We start from the raw sequence: 26,476 nt of genomic DNA on the forward strand, positions 1-26,476 counted from the left end.
TGTGTGGGATCTTAGTTCCCTAAACAGGGATTGAACCTGCATCTCTTGCATTGGAAGGCAGCTTGTTACCCACTGGACCACCAGTTCAGTTCAGTTCAGTCGCTCAGTTGTGTCCGACTCTTTGCAACCCCATGGACCGCAGCACGCCAGGCCTCCCTGTCCATCATCAACTCCCGGACTTTACCCAAACTCATGTCCATGTGATTCCACCCAGCCATCTCATCCTCTGTTGTCTCCTTCTCTTCCTGCCTTCAGTCTTTCCTAGCATCAGGGTCTTTTCAAATGGGCCAGCTCTTCACATCAGGTGGCCAAAGTACTGGGTTTCAGCTTCAACATCAGTCCTTCCAATGAACACCCAGAACTGATCTCCTTTAGGATGGACTGGTTGGATCTCCTTGTAGTCCAAGGGATTCTCAAGAGTCTTCTCCAACACCACAGTTCAAAAGCATCAATTCTTCGGCACTCTGCTTTCTTTATAGTCCAACTCTCACATCCATACATGACTACTGGAAAAACCATAGCCTTGACTAGATGGACCTTTGTTGGCAAAGTAATGTTTCTGCTTTTTAATATGCTGTCTAGGTTGGTCATAACTTTCTTTCCAAGGAGCAAGCATCTTTTAATTTCATGGCTGTAGTCGCCATATGCAGTGATTCTGGAGCCCCCAAAAATAAAGTCAGCCACTGTTTCCACTATTTCCCCATCTATTTCCCATGAAGTGATGGGACCAGATGCCATGATCTTAGTTTTCTGAATGTTGAGTTTTAAGCCAACTTTTTCATTCTCCTCTTTCACTTTCATCAAGAGGCTCTTTAGTTCTTTTTCACTTTCTGCCATAAGGGTGGTGTCATCTGCATATCTGAGGTTATTCTCCCGGCAATCTTGATTCCAGCTTGTGCTTCATCCTGCCCACCAGGCAAGTCCCCTAAAGGCATTTTTTAGATCTTTGGTTCCCTTGATAAGAAATTAGTCTCATGGAGCTAGAAGGGATTCCCAAGTGGCTCAGTGGTAAAGAATCTGCCTGCCAAAGCAGGAGATGCAGGAGATGCACTGGGTCAGGAAGATGTCCTGGAGTAGGAACTGGCAACCCACTCCAGTATGCTTGCTTGGAAAATCCCATGGACAGAGGAGCCTGGTGGACTATAGTTATGGGGTTGCAACGAGTTGGACATGACTGCCCGCACAGACACATGGAGCTAGGATGTTGCACAGCTGGGTCTTAAGGAGAAAAATGTGTCCCCAGCACCCAGATGGAGGCTTTCTTTATAAACTTTTATTCAGCAGAAGTGTTCAGGTTTCATCAAGAAGAAGTCTCATCCTCTATGGGCTCAGGAGCCTGTGTAAAACCTCAAATTTTAAGTTTGTAAATGGATATTTTGAGGTGGAGTACCACGTGATGACTTGGCTGTTGGGAGCTCAATAAAATGAGTCATGGAGAATAATTACAGTCGTGGAAGATCAGGGCTTGGTGAGAGAGGGTAAGATGAGGCCTGTGGCATGGGTGACATCGGGATGAGTGTTAGGGTGAAAGTAATTACAGGCAAGTGATCTGCAGTAGAAATATATTGTGAGTCATGGACACCATTATACATTTTCTAATGACATACACTAATATAATTTTAAAAAAAACAAGTGAATAGACTTTAACAATACATTTTATTTCAACCAATACCTACAAATATTATTTCAACTTATAATCCATGTAAAACTTAAAGCTGTATTTTACCTTTTTAGGGCATGAAATCTTTGAAATCTGTGGATGTATTTGTACTGATAGCAAGTCTTAATGTGACCCAGCCTCATTTCAGTTGTGTGATAACCGTGTGTGGCTGGGCTATGATACAGATCAAAGCAATGAAACCCAGTTAGACCTCGAAGTCCAGCCACTCAAGTTTGTGTGGGAGAATTTGAGGAAATCTTAGAGAATCTGAACTCCTTTAGCCTCCAAAATGCTTCATAACCAATATTGACCAACAATATAATAGTTCCAACACTGTCTCAGTTGTTCTCGTCATTTCTAATATCATTTCTCTGATAGAGTGTTCCTGGAGATAGATTGAATAAGTTCTCCTATGAACCAGAAATTAGTAAATGGAGAGGGAGAGCATTTTGTAACTTAAAATGAGTAGAGAGTAGAAGGCACTTCAGATAGAAAAGCCAGGAATGATTTATTATCCTGACAAAACCAGCCAGACATGAACATAGGTCAGGGTTACACCACCACCATTCTGGAGCATAATCAACGTTAAAAAATGAGTTTGCTGCATCTCTACCCAAATCCACCTTGCTCACCTGCCTTGGAAAGAGCCTCCAAAAAAATTCAATTGAAAATGAGACGTGCAGCTTTATGGTCTGTGAACAAGGAAGAATATTTGAAATACTTGAATTTAGAAACTGCTAGGTATTATAGCACAGAATGTTTCTTGTTAACACAATATAAAAGAACATTTATATCATTTGCCAATGTGATGACTTAAATAAAATAGTAACTATGTGTTTTTCCCACAGGATTATTACAATGAGCACAAATTCTCATCCTATAACATCAGATACTGATACAGTTCCATGTTTTGCTTTTTTAACAAAATAAAAGCAATAGCAAATAATGGCAGAATACCAATACTACTTTACTTATCCAAATTATCTCATAGAAATGTAGAATAATTAGATAGGTAATGCTTTAAATTATGAAGGAAATGTCTAATAGAGAGATTTTCTAACAATAAACTTTGGATCAAAAAGAATTCAGGGACTTCTTTGGCAGTCCAGTGTACTCCCAGTGCTGGGGGCTCATGGTTCAATCCCTAGTTGGGGGGCAAAGATCCCACATGCCGTACAGTGTGGCAAACAAACAAACTTCTAACTTGTGAGAGATTGAATTGCTTGTGTGTGTGCGCTCAGTCGTGTCTGAGTCTTTGTGACCCCTTGGACTGTAGCCCGCCAGGCTCCTCTGTCCATGGAATTTTTCAGGCAAGAATGCTGGAGTGGCTTGCCATTGCCTCCTCCAGGGGCTCTTCCTGACCCAGGAATCCGTGTCTCTTGTGTCTCCTGCATTGGTAGGCAGATTCTTTATCAACTGTGCCACCTGAGAGTATAGAAGAAAGGTGACTTAAGTAAACATACATTGATCTTTAAGAACAAGCCAAATGGCAACTATTGAATGGTCTGATTTGACGATCACTTGGCGGGTACCCTCCAGTTTCCCCTGAACACTCTGATGCTGAAGCATCTTTAGGAGCTTATTCATCGAAAGGGTCTCGAGGGAGAAGGGCAGTGAGCTGCGGAGATGACACTGTGCGTTGGCATCAGCTGTTTCACAAGGTGTGAATGAGAAAAACCCACCAAAACCCTCAGTCCTGCCTGCAGCTGCCTCTGCTCCCCATTTCTAAAGGGAGTCTTCCAGGCTCTGTTCATGACATTCTTCCCATTCTTACTGCCTTTAATCTGTAGGTGAACGCTTGGAAAAAACATTCAGCCACTTCTTTCGTAAATTTCTGGAGGAATAACACACATCGGACATTTTTGACCACATGAGCTCTGCTCTGTCTTGCCTGGCAACCATGCTTTGTGTGTAAACCACTTCTCTGATTTCAGCTCATCCACTTCGCTCACTGCCAGCCACGGCCTGGCCTGATGATGGTTAACCTGATGAGGAAGAGAAATTCAGAATGACAGCCCTTGAGAAGGGAGAGTGACAGAGAACCCACTGCTGTGTAGAATTTCAGAAGACAGAGAAGTTGGCTTAGGTTCTAAACATAACAAGGGCTTGAGGGTTGGGTAGGTCGAAAGGCGTATTTAATAATCTAAATCTATAACATGGTGTCACTAAGAAGTAGTGAATGACTGAATTCTAAAGGACAGTAAAGTGAAATATGTGATAAATGTGACAAGGAGCCAGGGAAAGACATTTTTAAGTGAGAAGAAATAAGAAATAATTATAGAAATGCATAGTAAAACAGTTCAAATGATGAGTGATTTAACTGCACTTGGGAAGTTTTTCCCTTTCAATCTCTAATTTTCACTGAGTTGCTTCAAGTGTTCTTTTCATCCTTGCTTCACTCACCCGAGGTCCTAGGGGAGCGCATTTGATGGATCAAGCTCAGGTCACTTGCCTAGCCCCTGGCTTTGTCACAGGTTGGGGAAGTAGGTTGTGTAAGCCCTTCCTGCCTTCTGTCATTGGAGACAGGAATCTGGAGTTACTGAACCATCAAGACTATACTCACTGGGAACTAGGAAATTGTGATGCTATTAGAGAGAGGAAATGGATGCAGGACAGCAAAACAAGTCACCCAGACTCCCATCAGATAAGTGTCCCCATGGTTCCTCACCCCTGGATTATTTCCTGATCATATCTATTGGCCACAACATCAGTACAGTTAAAACATGGGAGTGGCATATGTGTGATTAGTGGGATATAAATTTACATAATATTTTTCTTGCACGTGTGTATGTGTGTGTATATATATATGTATGCATGCTCAGTCACTTCACTCGGGTACAGCTCTTTGCAGCGCTATGGACTGTAGCCCGCCAGGCTCCTCTGTCCATGGAATTCTCCAGGCACGTATACTAGAGCGGGTTGTCATGCCCTCCTTCAGGGGATCTTCCCCACCCAGTGATCGAACCCGTGTCTCTTCCACTGGCAGGCAGATTCTTTACCACTGAGTCATAGGGGGAGCCATATATATAAATATATATATATATATATACACCAAAATACTTTATGTATTTCTCCATTTCCTCTTCCTCATTTATTGAAAAACTTATTGATCAAGTATAATCTATTTTCCAAGTGCTAAGCTGAATAACAGAGATGTAACAGTGAACTCAACAGACATGAATATTCTCTATGTCATGAAACGTGTTACATAAGCAAAGTCACATTGAGGGCAACTCTTGAGAATTTAGTTGAGTCATCTGGATTAACCTGGCACTCTCAAACAAGCAGTAGTTTCTCATACAAGATTTTTACATCGATTTCAAGATGGTTTAAATCTAATAATCCGTTATGTTGATTGCTTTCATACTGAATTATACCACAGTGTGATGAAAAATATTATTACTGAATGAGCCTTTCAGTACAGTATATGAATTATCATAGATGCAGCGGGAAGAGATAATTATTAAATGAATGAAGACACAGTCAGAAATACTCAGTTCAGTTCAGTTCAGTTCAGTCGCTCAGTCGTGTCCGACTCTTTGCGACCCCATGGACTGCAGCACACCAGACTTCCCTGTCCGTCACTAACTCCCGGAGCTTACTCAAACTCATGTCCATCAGGTCAGGATGCCATCCAACCATCTCATCCTCTGTTGTCCCCTTCTCCTCCTGTTTTCAATCTTTCCCAGCAGAAACATTAATGTCTAATATCAGGTCCTTCCTAATTTGAAAGGTAATATTCTAAACTGTCTACATTAATTTGTGGACGTGTAGGATAAGGGCTTCCTTGATGACTCATTGGTAAAGAATTTGTGGCCAAGCAGGAGACACGGGTTTGATCCCTGGGTTGGGATGATCCCTTAGAGAAGGAAATGGCAACCCACTCCAATATTCTTGCCTGGAAAATTCCATGGACAGAGAAGCCTGGTGGGCTACAGTCCCTGGGGTCGCAAGAGTTGGACACAACTTACTGACTAAGCAACAGCAACAAGTTAATGTTGCCCGGCTTCAACTAGAAAAAAAAAATAGTTACTTTGATATTAGTTTTGTAGGAGTTTTAAATATGCATAAGAAACAATATATTTATACTTAACCTTTGAAATGTCATTATTACTTAAGTAGTGGAAAGATCTTCCTGTTTAGAAGTGAGGTGCCTGGGGACCTGCTTTAACTCTGAGGATTCAGGTCCGGAGGAACGCGAGGTGCATGAATGCCTTGGGGTCCTGTCGGTTGAGCCCTGAAGCAATTATGCACTCCTTAGCACTCCAGTGGTTTGAAAGTTAAAATGCCTGGCAATTTACCACGAGGGAGGGCCTTAGGGGAAGAAGAATATGGCTCAATTAATTAGTACTTGTTAGCAAACTTCAACTATTACCCTATTTAGATTTTCAAATCACTGATATCTCAAATACCCACAAGACTTGGAGAGGAAGTAAGAATAAGCAGTAGAAAAGAGTAGTTTGTCCAACAGGGCAGCAGCTTTTGAAAATGGTGTGAGCAGCAGATCCATGTCGACAGGTTAGCCTTTCTATAAAGGCGAAGAAGGAAATGGTATCAATTTGCTGTTTTTCACTCCATGGTTAAAAACTCATGCTTTTCAGTTTGAGTTTCTGGTTAAGATGAATACTCGTGGTGACCATCTAGGGATTCCTATGAAAATCTAAGAGAAACTGATTTTGAGAGTTATTTGGAGCTTTATTATGGGTGTCGGTTTCCTACTTACTCATTATATCTCCTAAGTGTCTACTGTTGGTATTTTAAAAAATTAATGATTTGTAGTGTTTTTTCAAGGTATTGTTCAAATACTTTGAAAATTATTGTCTTTGCTCTGAAAGCTTTTCAGTCAAATCTCTCATGCGTTCATGGTATGGAAACATTGTCTTCAAATACTATCTACACAAAATATATTAATAATTATTTTAAATAATTTTAACTCACATCCCCCCTTATTTTTGTTCTAATTACTCTGACTAAGGTTTCTAAGTGAAAGTGAAGTCACTCAGTCATGTCCGACTCTTTGCGACCCAGTGGACTGTAGCCTACCAGGCTCCTCCGTCCATGGGGTTCTCCAGGCAAGAATACTGGAGTGGGTTACCATTTCCTTCTCCAGGGGCTCTTCCCAACCCAGGGATTGAACCCAGGTCTCCCACATTGGAGGCAGACGCTTTAACCTCTGAGCCACCAGGGAAGCCCTAAGGATTCTAAGAGACTGTTAAATAATAATGTGGGAAACCTGGGTTCGATCCCTGGGTTGGGAAGACCCCCTGGAGTAGGACATGGCAACCCACTCTAGTATTCTTGTCTGGAGAATCCCCATGGACCGAGGAGGCTGGCGAGCTACAGTCCATGGGGTCACAAAGAGTCAGACACAACAGAGCAACTAAGCACAGATATTGATACAGGACATTTAAGTCATAGTTTGAGTTTCCTTCATTTGTTTTTTTTTTTTTTTTTGGTTTGGGTTTTGTTGTAGTTTTGTTTTGATACTTAGTATGATGAAGACTGATTTAAGATAACAATTTTTATTCTCTCTCTGTTGACTCAGAGGGTAGAGTCCGCCTGCAGTTCAAGAGACACAAAATACACAATTTTGACCCCTGGGTCAGGAAGACACCCTGGAGAAAGGAATGGCAACCCACTCCGGTATTATTGCCTGGAGAATCCCATGGACAGAGGAGCCTGGTGGTCTATGGTCCATAGGGTCACATAGAGTCAGACATGACTGAGTGACGAACACTTTCACTTTTTTTATAATGAAGACTTTAAGATAACTTTTATCATCTTAAAAAGTAGCTTTGTATCTTTAGTTGCCATTAATTTAAAAAAATGTTTGTAAATCAATCTTATAAAAACAGTATTTGAGTGAATTTAGTAAAGTAGGTGGTAAAGAATCTGCCTAGATTTCAGGAGACTCCAGTTCAATTCCTGGGTGGGGAAGATCCGCTGGAGAAGGGATTGGCTACCCACTCCAGTATTCTTGGGCTTCCCTGAGGGCTCAGATGGTAGAGGATCGGTCTACAATGTGGGAAATCTGGGTTCGATCCCTGGGATAGGAAGGTCCCCTGGAGAAGGGAACAGCTACCCACTCTAGTATTCTGGCCTGGAGAATTCCATGGATAGAGGAGCTTGGCAGGCTACAGTCCATCTGGTCAGCAAAGAGTCGGACATGACTGAGCAACTTTCACTTTCAGTAGGATAGGGTGTGTTTGAATTTGATAAAATTGCCACTAATCTCCCTTATAGCCTCCTGACTTCTATATTTCTATTTCATACATATATGTAAACTCCTTGACCCTTTAAATCTGAAGACTTGGTATTAGATTTTCAAAGTGGGGAAAATATAAAGTTTTCCTAAATTTATTTATAAAATTCATGGGAATCAAATTTAATTATAGAGCTCTAGGCTTCATGCTTTTGAAAGGCGTAGTACTGAAGAGAATATCCTAGTTTGGAAAATTTTGGTGTATGGCTGTAATCACAGAATGTAATGTGCTTAGTTATTTAGTTTGCATGCAGGCCTTGTGTTTATTTAACTGACAGTAGATTGTAGAAAACATGAAGGTTGGTGATAAAAAGCTGAGCTGAAGCAGGTGGATTCACAGGAAAAGGACAAGTATGGGGTCAAAAAACTTCTCGAGAAATGGATAGATGCAGTCACATCTTCTCCCTCTGGAGCTAGTGGGGCTGATTCGAAAGGAAGTGGTTGCCTCGTTGAGTCAAGGCGCTTCCTTGATTCACAGAAATCTCCCTCTGGTGGGCAATTCCATTTTCACTCTTATGAGCCCCCAGGGAGCTGCAGGGGTGCACACTAGAGAGTTCCCTGACCAAAGTTCACATTTGGTGTAATTGAAGTAAAAGCCCTGATTACATCTGTGCTGCTCCGAGTTAAAGGATAGGAAAACCTGATATGTGTGGAAGGGCGAAACATGTACATGCCTCTTCCTCCCTCAATTCAGCAAAAATAGCCCTAACTGAGGCTGATTATAAACATCAAACAGCTAATTTAGGAAGCTGGAAACAAAGAAGGAGCGTTGAGACTGTAAACAAAGCTAATTGACTAGCTTACTAGTTTTATGTATCACACCCGGTTGCTTCAATGTAGAACCATAGATACGTGTATATATGCAATTGTCAAGTTATTCGTATGAATGTCACAAACAGTTAAATATCAGCCATGTTGCAGCCTACCATTATATGTATATTGCCCTACTTTGAATTTCTCAGTGGGTCTGTTAGTTTTCCTGTGAGATGATTTTAGACATATCCAAAAGCGTATTCTGAATCATTAGGGCACTTTTAGGAATTTATCCTATTTAGCAACCTACCTTCTGGTAATATCTAAAACCATCTCACTTTATTAAGTCTTGACACTATCCAATGAAGCACAACAAAGGAACTAGTGATAAGCCTGCTGTTTCCAAATTTCTAGTATGTTCCCTCTGCTGTACCATCTTAAACTCTGCCTACTCTATTTCGGTTACTGGCTTATCAGGGCAATATGTAACAATGGAGAAGAGTAATTTTAATATTTCATAATTGTTGTTGCTTAGCCTCTAAGTTGTGTCTGGTCCCCACGGAGTGTAGCCCTTCAGGCTCCTCTGTGCCAGGCAAGAATACTGGAGTGGGTTGCCCTTTCCGTCTCCAGGGGATCTTCCTGACCCAGGGATAAAACCTGCTTCTCCCACGTCTGTTGTATTGGCAGACACATTCTTTCCTGCTGAGCCACGAGGGAAGCCTCCAATATTTAGTAATAGTAGGTGCTTATTTGATTCACAAGCTGATTTACATTATAGCAAAAACAAAAAAAAATGCCCAAATAGTATTGAAATATACATTTATAATAAATTATAAATGTTACATTATCACTTCATTATCTCACACTTGAGAACGTAGTGATTTACTCCTGGATGTCCATTTTCATTTGAAGCAAAGATATATGCAAGAGAGGCAGACCCCAATCCTTCCTGGGGTACCAAATCATTGTTATCTGGTTCTATTTCCCCTCCATGGTATGTATTCAGTTCAGTTCAGTTCAGTCGCTCAGTCGTGTCCGACTCTTTGTGACCCCATGAATCGCAGCATGCCAGGCCTCCGTGTCCATCACCAGCTCCCGGAGTTTACTCAAACTCATGCCCTTCAAGTCGGTGATGCCATCCAGGCATCCTATCCTCTGTCGTCGCCTTCTCCTCCTGCCCCCAACCCCTCCCAGCATCAGGGTCTTTTCTGATGAGTCAACTCTTCACATCAGGTGGCCAAAGTATTGGAGTTTCAGCTTCAGCATCAATCCTTCCAATGAATATTCAGGACTGATCTCCTTTAGGATGGACTGGTTGGATCTCCTTGCAGTCCAAGGGACTCTCAAGAGTCTTCTCCAACACCACAGTCCAAAAGTATCAATTTTTCGGCGCTCAGCTTTCTTCACAGTCCAACTCTCACATCCGTTCATGACCACAGGAAAAACCATAGCCTTGACCAGACGGACCTTTGTTGGCAAAGTAATGTCTCTGCCCTTTAATATGCTATTATCACTTAATAAACTATAAAATATACATATCCGTTTGCTTTTATTCTTCCACTCACAGACTGTAAGCTCTGTGAGGGGAGAGGCCTTTGAATGTTTGTTTTACTGATATAGTCACGTAGTAAACACTCAATAACCCACTCCAGGATTCTTGCCTGGAGAACCCCATGGACAGAGGAGCCTGCGGAGCTACAGTCCACGGAGTCGCACAGAGTTGAACGCGACTGAGCGACTAAGCGTACACACCCTCAAATGTACTTTAAATAATTGAATGGATATGAAGTGACAGACACTGCACAACTTAACAATAATTTGAACAAAAGCATCAGTTAAGAACCCAATTCTGGGCCGACTGAGCAAGTGTGGATTCCATCACTTACTCTTCTGTATCGGAACTTTGGGAGGCAGAGAATAACCGAGGAGCACCCAGTAACAACACGTGCTTTCCGTGTCTTTATGTTTTTGTGTCTTTTTTCCTGTTATGCTTCTCCTTCCAAAACAAATTCTTTTCCCCTGTATTTTTGATATGGCTAATTCCTAATCACAATTTTTTTTTTTTTTTTTTTAAAACAGAAGCTGATTTTATTTAGACTGGGATACGGCAAAGAGGTGGGCAGTCATCCTTTGCCTGGGTGTGGTGGAGATGATGCTATATTTTTTGTTTTGTAATTTTTGTTTACTTTTCATTTCATATTGGAGTACAGCCAGTGAAAGACAGTATGCTGGTTTCAGGTGGATGGCGAAGGGACTCAGCCATACATATACACGTGTCCATTCTCCCTTAGACTCCCCTTCCATCCGGCTGAGCAGAGTTCCAGGGGCTATACAGTAGGTCCCTGTTGGTTATCCATTACTTCAAGTAGTAATTTCTCCAGGAAATCTTTGAACTCTCCAGTATGGGTTGGACACTCCTGCCATACACTCCGACAGAACCCTGTCCTTTACACAATATTAAACCACATTGGATTGAATGCAGGCTTCATACTCAGCTGGGCAAGATCCTCATTTCTCAACAGACAACAGGGGTGTAAATGGTTTGAGAACCTGTACATGCTAGGTCACTTGAGTTGTGTCTGACCCTTTGGCATAGCTTACCAGGCTCCTCTGTCCATGGGATTCTCCAGGCAAGAATACTGGAGTGGGTTGCCATGCCTTCCTGCAGCAGGTCTTCCCAACCCAGGGATCGAAGCAGCATCTCTTATGTCTCCTGCATTGGCAGATGGGTTTACTACCACTGGGGCCACCTGAGAAGCCCGTTTGACAAGCTGGAGAATCAGTTTCTCCAGATTTTTGACTTAAAAATGATTTAGCTTTGTTTATTCTCCAGGGACTTGATCTGCTTGCCACTATTTATTAATAAATCATTTCAGTAGACGGAGAACTGGAGTTTTATACTGAACTGGGGGTGGCGGGTTTCCAGGGTGTGGGTGCCAATAGTTGACTGTTGCTGCCACGGCAAATAGCATAAGGAATACAGCACCATTTTCACTTTAATAGAGGTGAATTAGTTTGCCAGTATATGAAAAAGTATGCTTAGAGTATCACAGTGCTTTGTGTAAAGGGGGAGAATACAACAATTACGGTGAATTGGGTAGAATAGCTGTGTTATTGCAGTACATAAGACTTTGATTACACACTGCCAAGATTCATATCAGCCTAGTGGTTGTTGACAGATAAAGTAACAAAAATGAAATCCATTTATTTTTTTTTTCTTTATTGAGACCTCAAGGTAAAGCAGATTTTCAGTTCTTGTAGTTACTATGCTGATAGAACAGAGACTGACAGCAAAAATGTGCCAGTCTAGAAATATAAATTAAGCTTAGGTTCATATCAAAATTCCATTTAGTCTTGGAAAAGGACCTGCTGTTGGGATTATTTTTGATCCTAAAATAAATATATTGTGGAGTTTCACAGTATATTTGGTCTGTATTAACCCTTTCCTGTGAGCAATACTTTCAATTTTTTTTTTTTAATTTCATCTGACAAAGCTTTATTTTGCAGTATTTGAGGCAAGTTATCTTCAGAGTAGCTTACCTTTTGCTGAATGCAAATTACTAGCAATAGGATGATACACGTTTCAGTCTGCAGAAAGTATGATGGAAAATTGATAGCAGACCTTTTACCATATTACAAAGTCATGTTTCATGCTGCGGTTTGGTTATCTTCCTAAGGACAAAAGCAGGTGGGAAATGTGAAGTGAGACTTTTTGGTGTGTGTTGTTGAGATTGTAGATGTGTCTTGAGTACAATTTCCAGCTACAGCATTTGCACCTTCCTTCCCGTTACTTGAGTTTCTCCTGTTTCTTCTTCGATTAGGTCCTCCCTCTCTCCCTCTTTTCCGTCCTCCCTTCCTTTCTTCCCTTTTTACTTCCTTCCTTCATCCCTCCATCTTCCCTCTCTCTTTCTCCTTTCTTTTTACTCAACTAGTAAGGTGAAATTTTGCTATAGTTTCTCAGAATTAAGACAGTATTAAGTTGCCTATGAAATTCCAGATCCAACGACATGATATGCGCCGTGAATTATATACAAGTGGGTAAACAGAGGCATCGGCAAACTCTAAACACCATTATAATCCAGCGGTTTGATTTCTTGAATATATCCTTAAAATAATTTTGATTACGTTTTCAAATTATTCTTCTAAAGTCTGCATTTGAAAATTTTCTCATTAATTTTTTTGCAACAGACAGATAGCATGAACTTGTTTCTTGAATTACCTTTTCTGACCTCTTGCCAGATGATAATTACAAAAAAAGGAAAGCCTGGAAGACTTGTAAAAAAAATTAAGCTTATCAAGTAGCTAAAATGGCCCTTCTGTGCTGGTGTCGATTTCAAAATTAACATTTTGGTTCATGTGCTTCTAATAATCACTGACCCTTACTTCATGTACTTTCCACAGGAAATGAATACAGCAGAAATTACTTTGACCCACTGATGGATGAGGAAATAAACCCAAGGCAGTGTGGGATGGAGGTCAGCCAAGAGGGTGAGCTAGAATTAAGTATGTAATTTTTGTGTCAGAATATTCTTCCCCATTCATGAAAATGAGGTGACAAAGATCACACATGCAGTTCCATTTAGATTTTTGCAGCTCACAATTTAAATGGGAAGTTTTAACCACTAACGACGTGATGGGCAGTGAAGGTAATTTCTGATCAAGGACAGCAAGCTGGTTACCTAGAGGAAGTGAGAACTGGCTTTCATGCAGCACTGCTGTACACAGTTTGCTGCCCTTCCAGGGCCCGTGTCGTGTATATGAGGAGTGTCATCACTTTACAAATGCCGGCTCAGCCCTTCACGTTCAAAAGGAGCATTCCTCAATAAACTTCATCTAGCATGTGAGATTTCCATACCCAGGGACTAGTGGGTATCTTTCACTGAAGCCGTAGGACCACCGTTTAAGTTTTAAACCACAAAGGTGTAGGGGTAAGATGATTTCTTCTTCTCGTATCTTGATTCTACCTGTGGTTGCAAAATAACAATTTAGAATTGCTCATTATGCGCCCACCGCCCTGCGTTTTTGGTAGTTTACAAAGCCTTCTAGCCATGACGATTAGTAATTTCTTTGTAATTACATTTGCATATCTATGAATTAGCTTAAGAGAAATTTACCATAAATATGTTCTTTTAGCATCCATGTAAGTTCATAAGGGTCTTCTCAGGTGGCACAGTGGTAAAGAATCTGCCTGCCAATGCAGGAGACACAGGAGATGCGGGTTTGATCCCTGAGTCTGGAAGATTCCAGGAGGAGGAAAATGGCAACCCACTCCAGCATTCTTGCCTGGAAAATCCCATAAACAGAGGAGCCTGGTGGGCTACTAGTCCACGGGGCCCCAGAGAGTTGGACATGACTGAGCAGACACGACCTTGCCACAAGTTGATAATAGAATTCTCTATGATCAATTAGTGAAGTTGTTCCTTGAGGTTTTTGAGATAATGACAGTGACAAATATTATTCAGAGTCATTTGCAACCCAAAAGATCATATTTCACCATGGGGCTCCAGACATTGTATTTGCCATCTAGGGGAAGGGGAACATGTTTGAGGTATGTATGTATGTTCTAATTCAGTGACTAAGGTCGTCATCCAACTTGGCATAATGTTTAAATTCAGTTCTACCCAGTGGTAGGACATCCACTTAATGACCCTTTAACCCTCTTCCAAGAACCATATTTTTCTACTATTATTATTTTTGGTGATGACATGACCTTGGTGCTTTATCCTTGTAAAAGAATAAAATAGTCCTTGAGTTCTCTATTATACCACAAGAGCATATACAGAAGAATCTAAGACCACCTAAGTTTACTATTTCTTATATGCATGTAATACAAAAATGTATCTTGGGAGTAGCTAATGTAAAACAGTTGCTCACTTTGATTTAATGCTTATAAATTCTACTACATGATTTGACAAACCATAGTGGCCTATTCTGATTCTTGTGTAATAGATGTCATAATCTATTGAATATGAGATCCTTTTTATTGGAGAAGTTATATTATAGATGCCCTGCAATGTATATTTTAAAATCATTGTTCCAATTATCATTGATTTCAAGTTTTTTAGACAAAGGCAGCATATTCAACAGAATTTTGAGTCTATGACCTATAAAATAATTAAATAGCCATGATGATTAATAATTTTTTTGTAATTACACTTACACATCTATAAATTAGCTGATCTGAAAGTTATCATAAATATGCTCTTTTAGCACCCATGTGTGTTAGTGACTTAGTCATGTCTGACTCTTTGCAATCCCATGGACTATAGCCCACCAGGCTCCTCTGTCCATGGGGATTCTCCAGGCAAGAATACTGGAGTGGGTTGCCATGCCCTCCTCCAGGGGATTTTCCCGACCCAGGGATCAAACCAATGTCTCCTGCATTGCAGGTAGATTGTTTTACTGCTGAGACACTGGGGAAGCCATTATAGTAACACTTGTTAAGATAAAGTGACAAAGTTCAAGCGGAGTTCACGAGATCTTCTTGTGGTCAACAGATGAGAGCGTCGTGGAGGGGACTTTGAGTTCTGAAGACCCGGTGAGTTCCAGAAAGAATCTTGAACACTACAAAAAGGATAGTGAAGCCATCTCTGCTGACAGTGAGGAGACCGAAAGAAACACTCAGAAAAACGTAATTCTGCCAGGAAGTCCTTCATTGGAACAGGTCAGCACTAAATCTAAATCAAGAAATGTAGAATAAGCTCACTTTTTGAAATAACAGTTGAAATATCAATCCTGCACATCGTCTCCTGGTTTTAGTTACCAATGCACCACTTCCTGACTTGCTCCATGACTGTCTGAGTCTTTCCCTCTGTCTTTCATAATATATTTTATCACGCAGAGCTTACACTATCATATCAACATCAATCCAAGCCCTTGCACAATTTAGTTTCACTTCACTTTTTAAAATTTCATGTTAGGGAGATCATTTCTAGCATGTGATGAAGTACCTGTAAGAAAACCTGAAACCAGCACAAACTTATTTGAAGAAAATTAAGAACTACTTGGGCTCATTTGCATAAGCACCATATAAATATGTGAATTATCTCTTATTTATGAAGTCACCATTAAGGGACTTAACTTGTGCAATGTTGTGACTAATGCCACACAATCTTTAGCCTGCGGATCGTGTTGACTTCAGAAATATCCTTTCTGTTTCCCACACCTGCAGTTTCTACTTTTGTGTGGTGTAGTATCATATGTTCAGGTTCACGAAGGAGAGGAAAAGTATTTCTTCTGTGTAGTCACCTTATCCATCTCCAATAAAAAGGAAAGAATCCCCCAAGTCTAGGGGCATGTGTGTGTGTGTGTGTGTGTAGTTTTTGTGAAAGGTAAGTAGATTCAGGTTGAAATGGAACAAAAGTCTATCATCAAGTAAAGAAAAAAAAAACCTGTTCTCAATGATGTCTTTCAAAATAACAGGTTACAAGTGGAAATATTTTCCACTTTAGAATAGAGGAGAAATAGCTTAGTTTGGGGAGGTATTCTCTAATGTGGAGAGTTTATTTTCTTTCATAACATAGTTTATTTTCTTCATTTGTGCCTCTTAGATATGAATACCCTGGGCACATTAGGTTGTAACTATTCTGAGTTTTCTCGGGTAAATGATCCTAATTAGCAAGTACATGCTTGAGTGCTCAGTCGCTCGGTTGTGTCCGACTCTTTGCGAGCTGAGGGACTGTAGCCTGCCAGGCTCCTCTGTCCATGGGATTCTCCAGGCGAGAATACTAAAGTGCGTTATCATGCCCTCCTCCAGGGGATCTTCCTGACCCAGGGATCGAACTCACATCTCTTAGGTCTCCTGCATTTTCAGGGAGGTTCTTTACCACCAGTGCTACCTGGGAAGCAATGCACGGGCACTATGCCTGCAGTGGATTGAACTGTGTTCTCCTGAACTGCTTAATCCTGGTAGCTGTGACAGTGATCTTGTTTGGAAGTAGGGTCTCTGCAATGTAATTAATAAACTGAGGATCTCCAGAAGAAATCATCCTGAATTTATATGTTGTTGTTGTTCAGTCGCTAAGAACTGTCTGACTCTGTGACACTGTGGACTGCAGCCTGCCAGTCTCCTCTATTCTCCATTACTTCCCAACGCTTGCTCAAACTCATGTCCATCAAGTTGGTGATGCTCTTTAAGCATCTCATCCTCTGTCAGCCCCTTCTCCTTTTGCCTTCAACCTTTCCCAGCAGCAGGGTCTTTTCCAGTGAGTCAATTCTTTGCATCAGGTGACCAAAACCTTAGAGCTTCAGCATCAGTCCTTCCAATGAATATTCAGGATTGATTTCCTTTAGGATGGACTGGTTGGATCTCCTTGCAGTCCAAGGGACTCTTAAGAGTCTTCTCCAGTACCACAACTTGAAAGCATACATTTAGATGATTAAAATGATCAACTTAGATGATCAATTTAGATGAATTTAAATGATTAAGCCCTAAATCCAATGACTAGTGTCCTTAAAAGAGAAAGAAGAGAGGGATTTGAGAATTTGAGCCACAGCCCCATGTGGGAGGGAAGCAAGGTGAAGACAGGGGCAGAATGGAGTGATGCATCTACAGGAAAGAAGCACCGACTGCGGCAGTCACCGCAGGCAGGAGAGAGGCTCAGCGTGGATTGTTCCCTAGAGCTTCACAAAGGAGCCAGCCCCAAGAGCACCTTGATCAGACCTCTCGTATCACAACTGTGAAGCTGACATTTCTGCTGTTTGAAGCCCCAGAACTTGAGATAATTTGTTATGGTAGCAACAGGCGAGAAATACGGCTGCAAGGGTAGGGGACCCCGTGAGCTGGGTTATGCGTCTTCATGGGTTTTTTTAATTGGAGCATAATTGCTTTACAATGTAGTATTAGTTTCTGTTGCACAACAAAGTGAATCAACCCCAAGTATACCTAAGTCCCCTCCCTCTTGGACTTACCCCTCACCCCTCCGCCTCACCCACCCTCTAGGTCATCACAGAGCTCCGTGAGCTCCCCGTGTTATGCAGCAGCTTCCCACTGGCTATCTGTCTCTTTTACACATGGCGGTGTATAGATGTCAATCCCAATCTCCCGATTCATCCCAGGCCCCCTTGCCCCCATGTGTCCATGTGTCCGTTCAGTACATCTTCCTCTCTATTCCTGCCTTGCAAATAGCTTCTTCTGTACCATTTTTCTAGATTGCACATATACGCAGTAATATGTGGCATTTTTCTCTTTGACAACTTCAAAAAGAAGACAGAGAGATGGTCAAGAGGCACATGAAAAGATGCTCAACATCACCAATTATAAGAGAAATACGAATCAAAACTCCAGCAAAGGTATTGGTCAGAATGGCTGTCATCAAAGGATCTACAAACAATACATGCCAGAGAGGGCATGGAGGAGAGGGAACCATCTTGCACTGTTGGTGGGAATGCAAATTGCTACAGCCTCTACGGAGAACAGTACGTGCTGGTCTAAGTCAGTTCAGTCGTGTTCGACTCTGTGCAACCCCGTGGACTGCAACCCTCCAGGCTCCTCTGTTCATGGGATTCTCCAGGCAAGAATACTGAAGTGGGTTGCCATTTCCTTCTCCAGGGGATCTTCCCCACCCAGCGATCAAACCTGCATCTCCTGTACCTCCTGCATTGCAGGTGGATTCTTTACCGCTGAGCCACCAGGGAAGCCCTAGAGAACAGTATGGAAGTTCCTTAAAAAACTAAAAGCAGAACGATCCAGCAATCCCACTACTGGGCATTGATCTTGAGAAATTTGTGACTATTTTGATAATACTTTGCATCTTTATCAAGACAGGACTCTCAGAAGTCACTGAGGTGAAAACAAATGCAGACTGTCTCTGCGCTATAAGCCTTTTTAAAACCATTGTTTTTCAGATATATTTTCTGATACATTGACAATCCAACATTTCCATTTTTTTTTGTACGTGTGGTGCCATGGTATGTTTTTCAACTTACCATCATGCTTTAAAGAAGAAGCACACGGTTTCCTTTAGGATTTGGAGCTGGTGGTTTTTACGTCCTCATCCTGTGACAGATAAGCTGAGGAGCAGAAAGCTCACCTGCTGTGCTGTGTGGAGGCTCCAGCCCAGGGTCTGGGGGCTCGTTGAGAGCAGAACTCAAGGTCGCATGTTCACAGTATGTCAGTATCAGGAAAGAGTAAAAACATTCATGAGAATCTAAGTGCTTCACAGATGTCACCGCTATTCCCTTCTAACAACAAATTTTATGATCTTCTCTATTTCTTTTCCGAATCTATGTGTCTTAAATTGTGTGAAGTGTGACCTAGACTGACAATAAATGACCAAATGAAAAGACATGCGCTGCTGGAAGAACACTTAGACAGACGCTACGGTGGCGGGAGGCAGAGCGTTGGAGTCAGAATTCTGGGCGAGAGGCGGATGCTGGGGCACTTGAAAGGTGCAGGATCGCAGAGAAGTGATGTGACTTCCCTGAGCTCGGTTCCCTCATCTGTACATCAAGGGCGGTGTGATCTGCTTTAGTACGTTGTTGGCAGGATGAGATGAACGTCTAGCAAGAATCCAGCACAAAGTAGGTGTTCATTAAATCGCAGGGGGCCGAGCCAGAGAAAACGTTCTATGGCCCCTTCTCAGCTCACCGTGTCCCTCCCCCACTGTGTCAGAAGTTTCCTGAACACCCCAGTCAGCCTTGTCTGTGGGGAAAAGTTTCAGATCTTGTATTAGAGCTCATGGCGTACCCTTGGTTTTGATATTTATATGACCTTGAACCTCTGTGTGAAATAGGGCTGAATAATTTGAACAACGCATGTAGTTGTGGTTAAGGAGATGTGTCCACGTGCCTGGCAGTTGTTCATTTTATATATTTGTCCAGACTGTGACCTATTCGTACTTTTTAATGTGACTTGAGTGGTGAACTGATACATAAAAGAAGTCATGTGTTTAAATGGACGTAGTGGGTGATCCTGAATGGTGTGTTGTTAGGTGTATCCACACATGCTAGGCAAAGGAGAAGGAAGTAAGGTCTCCAATGTCATTTTTCGCAAGGAGACTAATTCCATCTTGGGACCCCTACCCTCTCCACCTAGTCTAAATCTAATCATTCCCCCAAAGTCCCTTTTCTGATTATAATCACACTGGGGATTAAAGTTTAAACATGTGAAGTTTGAGCGAACACAAGTCAGTCCGAAGAGATCTCCTTTAAAAGATGCTAGATTTTCATGAAACTTTTCTACATAGATCGTAGCTCATGAAAAATTCATTTACCCTGAGTACTGAAGAATGTACTTGTTTCAGAAATGTTTCGGCTGAAGTGCCTCTAATGGCTGAGTGCTTCGTTTATTTTAGGATAGAGCTTTGGATGGGAAAGAAGCCTGGGGCTGGGAAAGAGCTCTGCTCAGAGACGGGTGGACTGCCAAGGCTCTGAGAAGGTGTATTCCTTCTTGTCTGTTGGAGACCCAAAGTGCTTCAGAATATATTCCTGGAAGAAGATTTTGACATGCACTTTTAGGAGGAACAAATTAAAATAAAACTGCTTATTTTATGGCTAATATTTAGAGATTTCCTTCACTCATTTGAGCTCACTTCACTCATTTGCACCATAAAAATTCTGGGCCATTTATCAATTTTGAAAGGATAAAATCTTTTGAAACATGTGCTGAATAGGTACCATTTTTTTGCTATTTAGATGGCTCACTTGGGGTGTTTAATCAATCTGTTAGAGTATAAAGTGGTACCAGGGAATACAGTTTGAAAAGGAACAGAAAATAAATTTATATTTCTAGCAAAAACAATGATTTGACTCCAGGTTTCTCTAAGTGGAAATTTAGATCATCTCATTTCCAAAGAATAGAAAGGTTAAATGTGTGTATGTGTGTGTGTGTGTGTGTGTGTGTGTGTGTGTGTGTATGTGTGTGTGTGTGTGAGAGAGAGAGAGAGAGACTGACATATCAATGTCAGTTTAAATATCAGTGAAACTGCTACAGATTCATTAAAATGAAAAAAAAAAAGAAGGTATATGAGAAAAAGATCTTAGTAAGACCGTTTTTGTTGCTGTGTCCCATCTACCAAGTTCATCGAAATGTGAGTTCTATGTAGAATTTGCAGAAATCCAAGGAAAATGCCAGGGTGCTTAAGCCTTTAGATCCAGTATGTTGGGTATATTTACAAAAACCTCTCAGAAAGGAAGTTGGACTGCAGGGGGTCTCATTTTCAATATGTCTGCATAACACCAATAAATAGTAACAAAAGTTATATCTCAGTATGGCGAGAAATAGCCTTCTTTAATTTTGCCTCGCATTTTTTTTTTCCTCTAATACATTTGCTGACCACAGCGCTCATTAGTGGTAAATAAAAAGGAGCGACAGTAAATAATAATTCTTTGTAGTTATACAGTGCCTTTGATCAGAGCACCTCAAAGTTTTCATGACTCATTAATCTGTGAAATGCATCAGTGAAGTATAAAGGTGTCAAGGATTACTACCCTCCTTTTGTAAGCAGAGAAACTGAGGCATTTGCAAAAAACTACCAAGGTCATTCAATGATTTGATGACAGAGTTAGGGACATGATCTATAAACCAGATCTAATTAGAGCAAAGACAAACAGGGCTCAACGGAAGCCAGTTGCTTCTGTGAAATTGCTGAGAAGCTTTATGTATTGCCTGGAAACAACACTGCTTTAGAAGACAGGCTTTTTATTTAGCTTCCATTTTGAGTGATTTCTTTCATTTAGTGATGAAGACTTCTCCACAGCTTCCTGTTTAGATCACTTAATAGTGAGCCATTTCCTTGAAATTTCTTTGGAAATCTCATTTCTTCTACGTTAAGAAAGAATATGGGGACTGGACTTCTTTGGATGTCCAGCAGTTGGAACTTCACTTTCCAATGCAGAGGTTGTAGCTGGGGAGTTAGAATCCCACCTGCCTCATGGCCAAGGTACAGAAGCTGTGTAACAAATTCAATAAAGACTTAAAGAAACAATGCATTTCCTATGAAACAGCCTAAGTTAATTACTAATAGAAAAACTAAAAATAATTTTTACATGTACCTATACATGTCCATGGGCTTCCCTCATGGCTCAGTTGGTAAAGAATCTGCCTGTGATGCAGGAGACCCTGGTTCGATTCCTGGGTCAGGAAGATCCACTGGAGAAGGGATAAGCTACCCACTCCATGATTCTTGTACTTCCCTTGTGGCTCGGCTGGTAAAGAACCCGTCTGCAATGTGGGAGACCTGGGTTGGATCCCTGGGTTGGGAAGATCCCCTGAAGAAGGGAAAGGCTACCCACTCCAGTATTCTGGCCTGGAAAATTCCAAGGACTAAGTCCATGGGGCCACAAAGAGTTGGACACGACTGAGCGACTTTCACTTTCACTTTCTTTCATACATGCCCATGGGCTTCCCAGGTGGTGCTCTTGGTAAAGAATCTTCCTGCCAATGCAGGAGACATAAGAGTCAGGGGTTCTGTCCGTGGGTTGGGAAGATCCCCTGGAGAAGGAAGTGGCAAACTGCTCCAGTATTCTTGTCTGGAAAATTCCATGGACAGAGGAGCCTAAAGAGAGATAGTCCATGGGGTCGCAAAGAGTCAGACATGACCAAGCACACATTGCTTGCTTATACATGTCCACATCTATAAACGTTTAGTCAATGAAATACGAATCTGTCTATCATCAATTGATTTTGAAGCAATATTCTGCAGAAAGATATTGCACTCTACTTTGCAATTTCCATATAAATGAATGTTAAAAGGATAAATCCTGCAATATTTTTTTTTTTTTTGTGAAACCAACTTCTCAGTTCCAAGATGACAAATCACATTTTCTTGAAAACTAACCTCGCTCATAAAATTAACTCATTATATGGTTTCTTGAAAGAAAAAATATTAATTTTTTACGTGATTAGTTTTTCATTGCTCTTTCACTCTGTTGTTGTTCAGTCTCTAAGTCATGTCTGACCTTTTGTGACCCAATGGACTGCAGCACCCAGGCTTCCCTGTCCTCCACTATCTCCCAGACTTTGCTCAAATTCATGTCCATTGAGTCAGTGATGCCATCCAACTATCTCATCCTCTGTTGCCCCCTTCTCCTCCTGCCCTCAATCTTTCCCAGCATCAAAGTCTTTTCCAATGAGTCAGTTCTTCACATCAGGTGGCCAAAGCATTGGAACTTCAGCTTCAGCATCAGTCCTTCCAATGAATGTTCAGGGTTGATTTCCTTTTACCCTGTTATGGTTACTTAAATTTTCAAAGGTTTGTGCTGTGAGACCCCATCTAAAAGGGAATATATTACCTCGTTTGCATACACAGAGAATATTGTATTTTATATATTTCTCTCTATTCCTGTTTCCTAGTACAGTTGACCCTTGAATCATGTGAGGGTTAGGGGACCCCCAAGAAGTGGAAAATTCATGGATAAATTTATAGCTGGCCTTTTCATCATTGATTTCATATCCTAGGATTCAACCAACCTTTGATGGTGTAGGATGTATTTATTGAAAAAAGAATCTGCATGTAAGTGAACCTGAGCAGTTCAAACTCATGTGGTTCATGGGTCACTATATACATGGACCCTCAAGACTGCCCTTTTAAAAACATTTTTATTGGAGCATAGTTGCTAAGACTGCCCATTGACTTCCTTGTTATTTGGCTGACCATTAACTTTTCTCATATTATTAATATCTGTTTTATTTTTATGACACACCAAGACTCTTTTATTGCTATCTCCATTGCTTTTCAGATAAAACCCAGTGTCACTGGTTGTTTAAATGTGGTCCATCAACCTCTCTTAGGATACTTGAGGTGCTAATTAGAATGTACATTCCTGGGTACCCACATAGACCTAGTAACTCATAATCTCTGGAGAAGGAGTCAGAAAGGATAAATTTAACAGAAATACGCTGGGAGATTTTATTCACATTTAACTTAAGACCTTTCTTCATCTTATAATTTTAGATAATACTTCTATAGCACTCACCATGTGCCAGGCATTGTTCTAAGCATTTTATATATGATAACATATAATTCTCATACACCGTTTTGAGAGGTTATGACTTTAAAAACAGTATCTTGCTAAGACCATGAATTCCAATTCTCCACATACATTTGTAATCTACTAATCGTAAATGAGAGAAGACCACACCTCTAAAATACCAGGCAGCTTTTCCTATTTAACTTATAGGAAGTTGTAAAAGCAGTATAAGAGTTCCTGATTACCCTTCACTCAGAGGGAACTGGTTTTTAAAAATTATCACTGGAGTGGTAAAATTATGAGATCTTCCCCCCACCCCTCCATGGTAGAGTTAATTCATTCAATCTATCTTTGAGTCCTGGCTATAGATGGTGGGATATTTTCAGAAAAATTTTGAATTTATTTTCATTTTTCATTGTTAGTTTTCATTTTTAGGGTCTTAAAATTTGCTCACTAATAGCTCACTATTAAGTTCTCACTCATACGTGCTCACTAATACGTCCTAATAATAAGTGCTCACTCATAAGTTCTCTCAAGAAAAACCAACACAAAATCTCCCCCAAGGATGTTTTGGGGTGTGGTCGTGCTGAGTTGCTCAATCGTATCTGACTGTCTGGGACTGTATGTAACCCATCAAGCTCCCTGTCCATGTTTTGGGGATAAGCAAGGAAATATGAACATGGCCATGGTGTTAAATGATATTAATTTTTAAAATATACTGAAATTAACTGTATTGAGTACCAGGCATTGGGTCAGGAATTTTTGATACTTTTTCTATTTTGCACATAACCATGGGAGACAGGTGTGATGATTCTCATGTTTTAGGTGAGGAAACTGAAGCTGCAAGCCTGTTATTCTTTTCTCACTTTTCACCCAGAATTCTCAGATGCCTCCTTCCTTAACTCCTCAAATTTTCTTTCATTCCATTCTTTGAGGTGGATACCGTAGCGTTTTGCTGGAGGAGGTCCCGGGTACATACTCTTTCCAACCCTTGTATCCATGGATTCTTACATTCCTCCACGGCTTTCCTTTAGGGTCATTACAACTCGAGTCTCACATTTGAGAGAACTGATGAAAATATATTTAAATAGCATGCCATTTAAATTATTTTTTAAAAAGCAATTTTCCACTGTAGATTTAGAAACCAACAGATCTATTTTAGCCAGCATAATTTCTGATTAACTAATTTAATCTGTGCAAAATTACATAAGCAAACCTGAAACAAGCCTCCATCAATTTTCTTGCCTTTGGATGTAACATAATATTTTCAAAAATGAACCAAATAGAGTAATTAGCCCCCAGGCAGAGCAAATGGCTCTAATAGCCATCTCCCACACATTTCTAAGGTGGAAAGACTGAATATGAATACACAAATGTGGCAGCCATGGGTTAAAGCCCTGCATGTACCCTCTTAAGTAACAGTCTGGAATATTAATACCTAGGGTTACCTTTTCAGAAGTTCAAGGTAAGAGAAGGGAATTACATCTTCCCTTTAGGCTGCTGACATCTGTCTTCTGATGGACTGTCTGATTTCAACCTTCCAGGGGTCTTTGCTGGTGGCTCAGTGGTAAATAATCTGCCTGCAATGCAGGAGACCTGGGTTTGATCCCTGAGTGGGGAAGATCCTCTGGAGAAGAGAATGGCAACCCACTCCAATATTTTTGCCTGGGGAATCCCATGGACAGAGGAGCCTGGCAGGCTACAGTTCATGGGGTTGCAAAGAGTGGGGCACGACTTACCGACAACAATAATAGCAATATGATTTTGACAGGGCTTGAAAGTAAACAGACTTTCTCGCATTGTTAACAGAGGGTCACTTTCCACACTAATTGTCCCTCAGGGAGAGAACCTTGCCGGTGTAAGAGATGACAGAGTGATCGATATGAAAATACCAGGAGAGTATTGTTTGAAATGCTGCTTTCATGGTGCTTTGATGGTGGTGATGTGATGGTGTCAGGGGATGTCACTCCCTCCACAATTAAGAAATATTGAATTAAATAGTATGACTCCATATAGGAAGCATTGACTAATTTGATGAAAGTAATTTTGATTCAATGTGTATATTATATTGTAAAATATAGAGAAAAAGGCAAAGCAATTTTGCAGGGGAAGAGGTGTCCCTGATGGTAAAACTAACTCATCCTTCCTCATTGCAGCTTATCACTCTCCCCTCCTTTTTAAACTCCCTATTTTCTTTATACAAGGCTTCCCTGGTAGCTCAGATGGTAAAGAATCTGCCTGCAATACAGGAGACCCAAGTTCAATCCCTGGCTAAGGAAGATCCCTTGGAGAAGGAAATGGCTACCCACTCCTGTACTCTTGCTGGGAGTATTCCATGGACAGAGGAGCCTGGCGGGCTACAGTCCACCGGTCTCGAGTCGGACACGACTGAGCAATTAACACTTTTCTTCATCGTGGTTGAGTTTTGCTTAGTTGCTCAGCCTTGTCCATCTTTTCTTCATACACCATTCTAAACCAGTACTTTGCTCATTTTCCTTATCTTCATAATCTTTTCTAGAACTAATTTTTTATTTTTCTTGGTTTTGCTTATTATTCGTTCAATTTCTCTTTAATTGATTCCTCTCTTTATCTTTATTATTTCCTTTTATTGTATCACTCCATGATGTGCAAAGTATCCCAACCCTCATCCCAAATTTACTTCATCTATAAAGGCTGATGGTGCCATACACACACACCAAGAGGATGGAGGTTCCTCAGAAAACTAAAACTAAAGCTGCCATATTATCCAGTAATCCAATTCCTGGGCATATATCCATAGAAAACCATCATTTAAAAAGATACACATACCCCAATATTTATTGCAACAATATTAGCAATAGCCAACACATGGAAGCAGCTTAAATGCCCACTGACAGAGGAATAGATAAAAC

At 40.9% G+C, this 26,476-nt stretch overlaps 1 protein-coding gene across 1 annotated transcript in view; it reads left to right on the forward strand.

Annotated features, from left to right (window-relative positions):
* Positions 1-26,476, forward strand: part of LOC136151249 (uncharacterized) — a 226,314-nt gene that overhangs the window by 27,887 nt on the left and 171,951 nt on the right. Inside the window, 2 exon segments of the mRNA XM_065912192.1 lie at positions 13,077-13,163; positions 15,173-15,306. Of these exon segments, the coding sequence (XP_065768264.1) occupies positions 13,077-13,163; positions 15,173-15,306 (221 nt within the window).

The sequence above is a fragment of the Muntiacus reevesi genome, chromosome 20 (assembly GCF_963930625.1).
Source record: "Muntiacus reevesi chromosome 20, mMunRee1.1, whole genome shotgun sequence".
Taxonomy (NCBI): domain Eukaryota; kingdom Metazoa; phylum Chordata; class Mammalia; order Artiodactyla; family Cervidae; genus Muntiacus; species Muntiacus reevesi.